The sequence below is a fragment of the Phaethon aethereus genome (assembly GCF_964289735.1).
Source record: "Phaethon aethereus genome assembly, chromosome: 14".
Lineage (NCBI taxonomy): Eukaryota > Metazoa > Chordata > Aves > Phaethontiformes > Phaethontidae > Phaethon > Phaethon aethereus.
In genome coordinates this window covers 8,491,948-8,504,210 of record NC_138590.1, presented here as the reverse complement: position 1 = coordinate 8,504,210, position 12,263 = coordinate 8,491,948, and the positions used below count along the sequence as shown (strand labels likewise).

General features: G+C 50.8%; 1 protein-coding gene across 1 annotated transcript; it reads right to left on the bottom strand.

Moving 5' to 3' along the window:
* Positions 1 to 9,509: 9,509 nt before the first annotated feature.
* On the bottom strand, positions 9,510 to 11,983 carry C1QTNF2 (C1q and TNF related 2; the record flags this gene model as incomplete). Its single annotated transcript, XM_082005996.1, has 2 exons — positions 11,473 to 11,983; positions 9,510 to 10,123 (listed from the first exon to the last, which is right to left on the bottom strand). The coding sequence occupies exons 1-2, from the start codon at positions 11,885 to 11,887 to the stop codon at positions 9,510 to 9,512; spliced, it is 1,029 nt and encodes a 342-aa protein (XP_081862122.1). The 5' UTR covers positions 11,888 to 11,983.
* Positions 11,984 to 12,263: the final 280 nt, after the last annotated feature.

The following is a 12,263-nucleotide window of genomic DNA, read 5'->3' as shown; positions in this document are numbered from 1 at the left end:
TTAGCACTAATTGCCAGCCGGCCGCCCCGGGCAGGGGCACTGCCCTCCCCGCCGCGCCCCCGCGGGCCGTCCGCTTGGGGCACCTGTGCGCGCTCCCGATAGCCCCCGGCCCCGCGGGGCGGGGCGGCGTGGGGCAGGGAGGCCCCTCCCAGCAGCTGCCGATCAGTGGCGGGGACCTTCGGGCAAAACAGCAACCGCCCGCGGCCGCCGCAGGGCTGCTGCCGTCCTGTGTCTGCCCGGCGGGCCGGGAACGGCGCTGCGGGCAGCGCTACCGGGGAAAGTAAAATCTAAAGCTTCTCCCGGTAACGGGGGCTCCGAGTACTCAGTAAATACTCTCGGTAGTAACAGAGGAGACTGTATTTTCCCTTGTTTCACGATTCCCAGTACAAGATGCCTTGTCTTGAGCCGCCAGCAGCCTGGAGGGAGAAGTGCGTGCCTACGTCCGAGCGCGAGGCTTGGCAGGAGCGCAGCCCCCTCCGGCCGCACGTCGGGCTTTCCCTCCCCCGGTGCCAGGACGCAGCTCTCTCCTGCGCAGACAGCGAGCGGGGAGCGACCCGCGGGCGCGCTTCCCCCCGTTCTACTTCAGGCGTAACCCACGCCCCGTGCCCCGGGGCAGGCCCCGGCCCGTCACAGCGCGGTGCGCAGCACCGGCTGCCGCCGGGCTCCCCGGGCCTGCCGTCAGGGCTCGGCCCGGCTACAGCTTCGAGCGCGGGCGCCGGTCGCTGCCGTGCCCTGGGAGCCCAGGGACCCACATCCCCGCCACGGCTCGTACCCAGAGCGCCCAGGGCCCGTCGGGCACGCGCAGGTTTGCTCCCGGGCCCCGGAGGGCCGTGCCTACAGGCCAGGGGGTATTCCAGCAGGTTGAACCGAAGTCTTTCAACGAGTCTGTTTTAGCACTCCGCTTCGGCAATTCCAGGAGTCAAGAAGTCACCATGCAACCTGCTTTGTGCCCAAATCTCACTGTTGATCCATTAAGGATGAAGAATTTTCATGAGAAGGTTTACCAGGCCTGGTAACAGCTTTCCCATTTAAAGAATTACATTTCATGTTTAGAAATAGGTGGGTTTTAAAACAACAAAAAAAAATTCCCAGGCATTCTGCACTCAAATTTGCAAAAGAACCTCACAAAACGTTTGTTCCTCGGTTGGTTTCCTAAAGGAAAGGAACAACACAAATCTGCCTGCTTCAGTCAAAATAAATATTTGCGTTGATTTTAGTAATCCTGGGGAAATATTTTCGTGATCAAAGAAAGTTGTCGACCAAATCTTCTGGGGAAAGCACACCCCGGTTGTTTATCGTCTGTGTTAGCTGGCTCGTCCCCTGCTGCAAAAGCGAAGCAGTGAAGGTGAGTGGCAACAGCTGCTGAGCCTGCAGACAACAGCTGCCACCAAGTGTCCATCAGAAATAATTCTCCCCTTTTAAGTACATCCCGGCATCCCTTAAACAAAGTACTTAGGTGCCTTAATTTAAGGCAAAGAAAAAACTGGCTTGTCTTTTTGCTTAGAACTGAGCACGTGCTTAACTATTTTGTTGAACAACAGCCAGAGCATGTCTTTACAAGGAGTCTGTTCATGGTCCATACAATAATATATTAATTTTCTGTAACAGCTTTTATATACAAAATTCTCATTTTTTTACAGTGTAGATTAAACAAACGGTATTATTTGAAAGAAACAGTATCAGTTTTTTGAAATAAAGTTTCAATAACATGAATGTGATTTTCAGAAACTCATGTCCGTACCATCTGTTGATTTAAAAGTCTTGTATTTTTAAAATCTGAATGATTTTAAAAAAATCTTTGAGATTCCATGTGAAATAGGAAACCGTTCCATATAATGTTGTTTTCAATCTTGCAGCCAAAGGATTTTATTTTTCCAGAATATTGTCCATGTGTTTCACTTGTTCCATTTGAAAAGAAACTAAGTATGATATATCAAAAGTTTCCTTAGTAACTGTGTTGACATTAAAAATGGAAACAAATAACGAATAAGGTTTTCCTTTCTGTAGCACGGCTGTTAGCAGGGCTCAGACAGACTGCTCTGTTGATTTAAAAAAAACCAACCCAACCAACAGTGTCTTTGATATCATAAAATATTCACAGTAACAAAATAGAGAGGGCAGTAATTCTGGACTTGATAAGAGCTCAGACACAGCCTTGAACCTTGTGACTGCTTTATTTTGAAGGAGGGAGTGCCAGCAAGGCCATGTGCATTAAACGAAATGGAGTACTGTTCCGTCTCATAGTCAAAGGAACAGCACACGGACACTATCATTAAGTCGTTGATACTGTAAAAATTGACTGCAGCTACAGTATATCTTTTTCCATCCAAATGGGATCATTCAAATTCTCATCAGATTCTGATATAATGGGTAAAGTTTGAGTTAAAATATAGACTTTAGCCACAATGGAACTGCATTCATTTAATTTTCAAGTGTTTTAAAAAACAGACTGCAAGAAATAAAAGTGAAATCCCATGGAGACTCCCAAAGTAGGTTTGCATAGAGTTTATGTTACCTTTGAGAAGTTTTATGTTACTCTTCCATCATTAGTAAGTCAGGGTAAAGCCCAGGTACAGAGTCAGTAAAATTTCACTGATACAAGTTGAGTTTGAAAGTCAATGGAATTGCTAACGTTCAGGGTTTTTCCCCCCTTAAAAATTGGTTTAACTAAGCAAGTTAACATCTTTGCCACTAGTGCTACCATTCTGAGTGCTGGGGCAGTAAAACTCATTTTAGGTGACAAAGCTATCTGAAAATAACTGAGGACACTGACCACAAAGTGACCAAAAAGTGGCGCAGGCAACCTGTACCTTCTCTGCCAGCACAAAGGGCTCCGAAGAGGCAGGGGCTCAGCTGGGGAAGCAACGCAGCGGGAATACGGTGGTAAATGGTAAAGGGACGGTGCCAAGCGCGGGGAGAGGCTGTGCCTGCGTCAGCAAGGAGCTGGGCCGCTCTTGGCTGAGCCTGAGTGGAAAAAATGGGCTATTTAGTCAAGCCTCAGGTATAACACAGGCAGCACCAGCTCACGCCCATGCTCCTGCCAGGGAAGCTGTGCGTGTCAGGAAGACATCAAGAAGGCACTTGTTCACCCCTGAAGCTCACCCGCTGCTGGAGGTGGAGAGGGGCTGCCAGGAGGTTCACCCCTGAACCTCCACTGCAAGGAGGCCAGGGCAAACAGGGACCCCCTCGTACCTGCCGGGGCTCCTGCTACCCCAGGTGAGCCGCCTTGTTACTGCCCAGGTGCTTCCCATTTCACCAGCATCCAAAGCTGGATTGACTCAGCAACAGGTTGGGCACTAATTTAAGTTGATTTGAGCACTTTTACACAGCATAATAGTTTCCTGCTGATGAGGAAGGAGGGGTTTATTGGTTCTGGTTCTTCATGGTCAGCCATACCTTTCTCTGCCCTGCCTGTGTGGTTCCTCTGTTATGCCTCATGTATTTTTGTTTCCTGAGCTGCCTTGCTGAACCTAGGTTTTCTATGGGATTAGTTTTCTGCGGGATTAGTTTTCTGCAATTTTAGAGGGTGCTACTGGCTCACAGAGGGACATGAAGCCAGTACAAAGCAAGGAGGTGCAGCCCGGAGCAGCGAGAGGTAAGCAGAGCCTCTTTCTTCAGCAGTGTCGAACTGGGGTGACGTGACTTGTGGAGTTGCGCCCAAATCTGCGTTGGCCTCTTCTCTCCAAGAGCTGGCACTGATGGGGCTGGGTGGTGAGGGCCTCATCCAGCAAAAAATGCACAGGGGGAGATCCTGCAAGCTGTGTGGAGCTGTGCTCACTTCACTGACTTAGCTGGGCCGGGTTTAGCACAGAACCGTTAGTAAGCTGGGCAGAGGTATGGGAGCTCTGTGCCCTGGCAGGTGAGGGCAGGGTGGGAGCAGGGCTGCCCCTTCCCCTGTGGGGTTCATGGGTTTGGAGAGCTGCAACCTGCTTGCCTCTGCTGTTTCTTCTTCTGCAAGCTAGGAATGATTTTTTTATTTTAAGCCAATGTTACAGGGTTAGGACTGTCCTTAGGAGCTGTGATTATTAAGCCTGGCTGGTATGAAGGGCTTTAACCCCAGTGAGCTGTTGCTGGGTGTGTATCCATGCCAGGCTAAGCCTGTGACAGTGCGAGGGAAGAGCAACATTACAGGTAGTATTCAGTATTCTAGGGTTTAAGGAAAATACCGCTGTGCTTCTGTGTAGCTTGAAGAGCCTGCTTTATTCAAAGGCTTTAAAATGGCTGCGTTCCTAGCTCTCTGCTGTTGCTGAGAGGTTGAGTTGGGATGCTTGTGCCGTACCTTGGGGTATTGAGAGCCCCTGGGGAGGCTTGTGGGCCCATTGCTGCCCCGTAGCCTGAAATATCTGAGCTTTGTGCCTGAGAACTGGCAGGATGCACAAGCCAGCCCCCCCGAGTTTCCCCTTCAAGCCCACTGTTCCCTCGTCCCGCTTCTTCCTGCTCTGAGCACTCCTTTCCTTGTGCTTCCTCTCAGCCAGTGGTTTATATGGAAACGGGAAACTCTCTGAACACTTCCTTGTAGAGGTCTTTCACTTCTCGACCTGCCTGTCGGGCACCGAGGGGACATGGTCCCTCCCGCACACAGTCGCTGAAAAATGCAGGGAGGAGCGGCAGGGCCATTACAGGGGCTGCAGCAGTACTGAGCGGCGCCTGGGGAGCCGTGGGTCACAGGCTGGTGCTGTCCTGGCGTCACTCTGTGCTCTCTGCTGTGGGACCTGCCTTGTTTCAAGTGCAGAAATGGGCCTGGGCAGTGGGAAGGGGCCAGGAGCGGGGCCGTGGCTGCCAGGAGGCCGCCAGCAGCCATCCATCCCCCGGGGCTGTGTGATGTTATTGTGGGGCTGCCAGAACGTGGTCCTCGGGGACATGTTGCTACTCGGGAAGGCAGCACTGACAAAACCTGAGAGAACAGGAAAGAAGATACTTTTCCCCCTTTTTCTTTTTTTAGCATTGGGGTGCTGACTGAGTGTTAACTGGTGTAACTGAGGGTGGGCTCACCTGGGGAGCAGGTGAGTGGTAAATGCACCTGGATGCATTACCAAACCAGGGTGACTGGTAAATGCACCTGGATCCTCCTTAGTTGCCCAGAAGGAAGATGAAGACTTGAAGGCATCAATCTGCCTCATCTGCTTAGGGTGAGTGCTGAAGCTCAGCAGCACCAGGCGAGTTGGGCACGTGGCCAGGGCTGCGCAGGGGAGGTGCCACCTTGCTCTGGCACCTTCCCTTGGTTTCCAGCTGTGATGTCGCATCGTTACTTTCCAGACACTCCATGTACAATGAGTCCATGGTTAATGTTAATTTTCCACAGTGAAAATATTTTTTGATATTTACTTTTTCTTGTCATTGTTGACATTGAAATGTATGTTTAAAAAAAAACCCAAAAAACCTTGAGATTCTTTTGTGTGGACTGGTTCTGAAGGAGAGGAAAAGGGCTTTGGGAGGCTGAGTTGAGGGGTCAGAAGCTGCACCAGGCAGGAGGAATTGTCCGTGGGCTCATCCATTGCGGAGCGCTTCCCACCCTGCGGATGTTTGTGTGGAGTGCTCGGACGGTGTGAAAGCACAGCTTTGAGCTGGAAGTGCGGGGCGTTGGGGAGGGACGTGGGAGGAAGAGGGCTCTGTGGGAGTGAAGACAAGTGCCTGTGGCAGGGGAACCCTCCTCCGCCTTGGAGCAGACCGGGGCAGGCACATGTGTTCACAGCCAGGTCCATGCTGGTCTTTAATGAGCCAGAAGCTGAACCAGCTGAGCCTTTTCTCTGTTCTGAACTGAACACTGAAGGTGGGTGCTCCTGCCTTTCCTTGCCTCTCTGCCTTGGCACGGTGGATGTGCCGGAGGGACTCACTTGTGCCCAAACCTGGTGCAAAGGGCAGCTCTGACACTTGCGGTGAAGGAGGATGCTGCGGCGTAACGGGTCTCGCGCCAGGGCAGCAGACATGGATGGCACCCTGTTCAGCCGGGATGTTCCTCTGTCCTTCCTGATGGCAGCTGCCCATGCGCTTGCCCATCTACCACCATTCCCAGCTCTTCTCCCAGGGTGCCAGAGGTGCCCGCAGCTGCCTGGGCTGGGGCGAGCAGCCTGCGTGGGAGAGGTGCTCTTCTGAGACAGCTGGGCTGTGAAAACCAGAGCTCTTTATTTGGTGGTTTTCCAGAAATTCTGTGTTTCTGGAACAAAGAGACTCTATGTAAAGCTCACTTTCAGTTTAAAACCAAAGTAACTGCTTGGCTGGAGGATGGCAGCAGCACAAACCAAAATGCAGCCTGAAGATGCAGGAGCAAGCCAGAAGGTGTTACTTCTAAAATTCTCTGAAGTACGAGCCAGTGACTTTGAGCTTTGTGTGGGGATTTTTTCCCCCCTTTTAATACTTCAGTGATTGGCCCCGTAGTGACCCAGACACTCTTGCACCTTGCCCGCTGCCTGCCCATCCCTCCCTCCTTGTCTGGGTGAGGCAGAGGAGGGGAGCCCACAGCTGCTTGAGATGATTCTTCTTGCAGGTTTGGGCTGAATGGAGACATTTTGTTCAGCATGCAAGTTGCTCTTAAGGTATCATAAGAAGAAATCTTTTCAGAGGAACCTGTGCAAGTAGAACCCACATGTAACACTTCAAATGCTCTTGCCTCTTTCACAGAAATACTTATGACATGAGGTGTCTTTAAATGATGTCAGCCCAGTGGGAGGTTAAACAATTTGGAGTGGCTGTTCCTCTCCCTCTTGCCTGCAGTATTTTGTTAGTTGGGGTTTTCTGTGAGGGTGGATGGGAGCAGGCTGGAGCCCAGGGTCCTGCGCCGTTCCTGCGGGAAGGACCTCGTAGCCTCAAACTGAAAGCAAGCACTGTCGTGCTGAGCGCTCGGCAAGATCGGTGGTTCTCTTTGTAATTTGCATTTTTATACCCCAGACTTAAAAGACTCATTTGCAGATTTTCCTTTTCAGTAGAATGAAAAGGATGCTTTGCCAGACAGTTGGTAACTTCCCTTGCTTCTCATCTGGGGAAACCAGCTCGTGTCCCCCGAGAGGGCTGACGCTGGGAGGCGATGCTCGCTGCTGGGGCCTTCCCTGGAGGTAACGGGAAGGGTGAGGGCCAGAACTGGTCCAACTGCGCGCTGCTGCGTCCCCTCCACCCCCCTCTTCTCGGGCGTATTCGCTGCGGTGCTCCCCCGTCCCCTCCCAGCCCTGGTACCCGCCTGCTGCCAAGGGGGCTCAGCTCGTAAGATCAGCGGAGAGCGAACTTCACTGCAAATAAAAAAAAAAAAAACCCACCCCAAAAGTCCCTGCGTCAGGGCGTGGGTGATGCACCGAGACCGGGGGAGGGAAGTGAGGTCTCCGCCGGCAGCACCGGGCCGCGGGTTAACCACAGCTGGTCTGCGCCATCGCCCTGCTGGGGCCGCACAGCTGGGCGGGGGGGGGGGGGAGGCCGATGTCCTCCCACGCGTCCCCCAACGCGTCCCCTCGCCTCCCTTGAGCTGCCCCGCACACCTGCAGTTGCTGGGGACCTGTGTCGGGGGGGGGGGCCTGCAGGCAGCTCCGCCCGCACGCCAGCGGTTATGTCCCCCGCCGGGCTGTCCGGGCGGGGGCGCGGGGCTGGGCGCCGAGGGCGGAGTGCGGGTCCCGAGCTGCTGCCGCCCTGGGAAGCTGCCTGCAAACGCGCCCCAGGACGCCCTAAAGGAGGGAGCTTTGGAAAGAGAAATATATTATCTGAGCAACCAGTGTCAGGAGAGGACACCGGCCGTCTGGGTGAGCAGCCTCAGGAGGACGGACAGATCCTGTTCTTCCACCCTGCAGGTTTTCTTGCACGGAGAGCAGAAATCTCTGCATCCGCCAGCGTGCTGGGCTGGGACAGGGGGAAATACTCTTGTTGCACCAGCCCCTGCTGAACCCAATGGTGTCCGTGGAATCTGTAGCACAGTTTTGAAATATCTTCTGGGAAACCGCTTTTATAAATATCAAGACCATTTCAGCAGTACTTTTGTTCTGCTTTATTCTATAAAATGTATTTGAAAATAATTTTGTAAGATATATCATAATTACTGTAGTTAATGAAAATCATGCAAATATTTTGACTTGTAAAAGTAAGATTGAAAAAAAAAAAAAGTCTTTGTTCTTAAGGGATATCCTTTCAATGCCTAAATATCAGTATTAGGGGAGATGGAAGTTCATGAGAATTTTCACCAAGCGATAAAGGAGATGAGAAATATGGCTGGAAACCAAGACGATGCAGCTGATAGCAAGGAAGAGACTCCTTCCATCTGGGTACTGAGACAGAGACCTCTGTTACAGGAGTGCTGGACACCCTGGGGCAAGGCAGCCAGACTGAGTGGCTTTATAGCAGGAGAGCTCTTTGCTCTGGGAATAGCGAACCATTTTGGAGTATATCCCTGTATTAGCTGATACAGAGTAAGAAGAAATTTGCTAAGCTTAGCAAAAGGAAAAAGCTCCGCTGAGCAAAGTTCAGGCTTTGACTTTTCTGTTCCCTGCCCCTCCCAGTTTAGAACCAAAACCTTGATTTTTGGAGCGCCTATAATATTTGACACACAACATCAAAAAAAGTAAAGCAGCAGTAAGACAGGGTCTAGCTGTAGCATTAAGCCCTTGAGGAGGATCTCGGCAGCACCACATGTGTCTCCTTCCAGCAAAAGCTGGCAGGGATGAAGGAAGAGTATTGTTAATGAATCTGTTTCTGGAGTGAAGCCGTCTGTGACAGTTGAGTCTTAGCTGTAAAGTTCAACCTCCACCATGGCTCGGAGGCCCACAGGTATTTGGCTTGCACAGGCCAGTTTAGGCTCTGGTCACAGCTTACCAATGCTTGTCTGAAACCCAAGGCAGGGCTCCAGAACTGGTGTATCAAGGCTGAAATCTGGGAAATGCCAGCAGTGCTCAGTGCAACAACTCGTGTCTTAACGAGGAGTCTTACCTTTAACCATAAAAATGAGATCTCTCTTTTGTGTCATTTCCTATTTAGACCAGATGCCTTTGCTTATTAGTACAGTTTTGATGAGGCTGAGAGCTGCTCTTACTTTCATAACTTTTGCTGACAACTTCCTGCCTCTTAAGTAGCTGGTAAAGTGTAACTCTGTATTAACAAGGATTATTACTATTATGAGGTGTAGAGGGAGGAGGCACAGCGATGCAGTCTCCAGCATCAGTGGCACTTCTGAGCTCAGCTTTCAGGAAATGGTGGTTGGTTTCCATCCTTCATAATAACATAATAAATCAAAGCATTCTGCACCAGTATTTGAGTTATGTGCCCATGGTGTGTTGGAATCATCATGGAAAACGTAATGGGTGGCTTTGAGATGTAGAGATTCATGAGGCTGCTTAAAGGTGAGTCCCACTGGTCCTGGTACCCTGTGGACTAGTTGATGACATCAAGTAAATATCTAAATAGCCACTGCAAGGCTGTTGGTGCCAAAAATGTGGAATTGTATGATAATCCGACACATGTCCATGTACGGGCTACACTTTGCTGGTCTGAGGTCTCGTGCATTTCCTGTTTTTTCCCACAGGCTAGCTAAGAGGCTCATCCTATATTTCATTGAGATAATCTTGATCAGGGTATATCAGGAAGCCAGTAAATAAGCTGTCTGTCCAGTAGGGATCATAAAAGAGCCCATTTTGTTCTGAGTAAAAGATCTGCAGCCATACCTCATCCTCCTGCTTCAGAGAAAGGATGGTTGATCCAGAGGCAACGTCATGGTTCCCAGTGTTGGCATCAAAAGTCTTGATCCGGTACTGCCCGTTGTGGACCAAGCCAATGGCCAAATGTTTGTTGGCCAAAGTGATATCATAAGTGAAGTAGTAAATACCTGGGATGCTGCATACAAATTTTCCACTGGAAGCATTGTAATGTCCTCCCTCGTTCATCAGGATCCTGTCAAATTTGATGGGCAGCCTTTCCCGTGGGTAGCTTTTTGAGACAGCCACAGAGAAGGCAGATTTGGCTTTGTTGCCATTACAAGTGCAGGGTCCTGGCATCCCGGTCTCGCCCTTGTTCCCTTTGGGTCCCTTCTTTCCTGGTGCTCCGTTTTTTCCAGGATTACCCTTTAAACCCTTGGGCCCTCGTGGGCCTGCCTTGCCGACAGCTCCTGCTTTCCCCTTTGGTCCTGGCTTGCCAGGGTTTCCTGTTCTGCCTTGTGGACCTAGAAGACAAATAACCTTGTAAATGCTTCAGCGAAAGAGATGATATGGCAAGTAGAAAGGGGTTGTATTGCTGCAGTGGTATATTTTCATTTAGGAGGAAAACCTTGCTGATGAGAATCCTGATGAAACACCACCTGGGGCTAGACATCTGTCAGGACTGACTAACCATGTTGGGCAGTTGGCATGATAACAATGGGGCTTGGGAGCAGGATAGTCTGTCCCGTCTAAGGACAAAAAGGCTGGTTCAGTCATCTGGCTCACTTGAGAAAAAGGACTAATTATAAAACTATTACAAGTTTTAAGTGTTTGGGTTTTTCAGGAGTGGGACAGGTTTGTGAAGCTTTTTGGAACCTAGCTTGGAGCGGATGGAATACTTCTAATTTCTCGCTCTCTCTTTTTGTTGTTGTTGTTTTTTGGTTTTTTTACATTTAGCATGAAACTGTTTTAAAGAGGAATACTACATTCTAGGTGTAGTAAAAAGCCCAGCCTAACTGGGGGATAAAGTGGTCATGAACCAGAAGACACCCAGTGCAGGAACTGCCTTGAGATGGGAAGCGAGTTGGGCTGTCACAGTGATGTTGAAACTGCTGATCAGTGCTGATTGCAGTAGTGCCTGATCGAAGACATGTTCATGGGGATTTATACCTTGTCTCTTGACCTGCTGCTAGATTTAAAGGCAGGTGTAGGCAGAAACCTGTCCTCCAGATTTCCTGTTTTGGGGGTGGGAGAAGAGAATAAGATGCAGCTTTGGCACGCCGGTGTTACACCGAATCAGGAGTGCACTCTAGTGTGGCAAGGGGAAATGACTGTTTTCTCACCGTAGCCGGTCCTGATGCTTACTGACTGTAAGGCTGGACCTAAAGGAGAGCTCCACCTCAGGATTAAAAAAGGGCTGCTGTTAGCTTTGATTTAGATTGAGCATGGTCAGAGCAGTGCCTGGGGAGCAAATACTTAATTTTTTCACCTGACTTTGTTTTGCTTGAGAGCAGGAGTCAGACACCGCCACTTTGTGTCGTTTAGAGAGCGTGTATCAGAACGGGGAAAGTCTAAAAAATTAATAATAAAATATTTTTTATATTTATTATAAAATAATAAAATAAAATTAAGCCAATAGGAATTGCGTATGGCATTAGGTGCTATCGGCAAATAATGCCAGTCTGAACCCTCCTGGCAGGGGCTGACAAGGCGATGTTGGAGGGGGGAGAGTGGAAGTTTCTAGAAGAGTTTCCTATAAGGAGATGTCTGTCCTGAGGCTCAGATTTGGGCTGACAGGTCGCTGTTAACTGGGCTGTTGTGCTGTCGCTTTTACATTTTACCCTTGTTGTGTTAAGCAGCGCTTTTCTCTTACCTTCATCGCCGTGCTCGCCTTTATCCCCGTCCTTGCCGTCCTTGCCATCTTTGCCTGGGAAGCCCATCCTGCCGACCGTCCCTGGAGCCCCGGGCGCCCCGGGGGGGCCGGGGGGCCCGGGGGGGCCCGGCAGGCTGCACGCCAGCTGGGGACCTTCCCGCAGCGCTCCCTTGGCGAAGCCCCCGAGGATGTGGTTTGCCACACAGGGCACAGTCCAGAGGAGGAGGACGGCAGAGATCATGGTGCAGCCTATGAAAAGGAGACGGGAGGTGGCTGGCGTGTGTGGTAGCCAGCACGGGTGGGTACGGCGGTGTCCCCTCCACCGGGACGGGGTGTCGTGGAGGCTTGCATGAAAATGGGAGATAATTGGGCTTTTTTTGGCAGGGTGGGGGAGCAGTTTGTTTTGGTGTGACATGAATTCAAGGATTTGGCTTATGGACTAATGTTTTTTTAGACTTGCTCTTCTCTAAGTCTGTATCTGTGGCCATCCCTCATTTTGCTTTGTTCCCTGGGCCTCCCTTGCCCGAAACACAAGTAGCAACGGCAGCGGGGTGCAGAAAGCAGCTGCTGGGGACTAGTGGAATGGAGGAAGGAGAAAGGGTTTTGGTGTAAGCTTCCTCAGTAAGACCTGCCCCGTGGCCGGGTCACTGGCATTCCCTGCCAAGCGCAATTCCTACCCTCGTGCGACGCAGGGCTGAACTTAGAAGACGGGCTTGCAGAGGCTTTGGGCCACGGCAGACCTTACCGCATGTTGCCTGACAATACGAATCGAGCCTCTTGGCTAGCCGAGA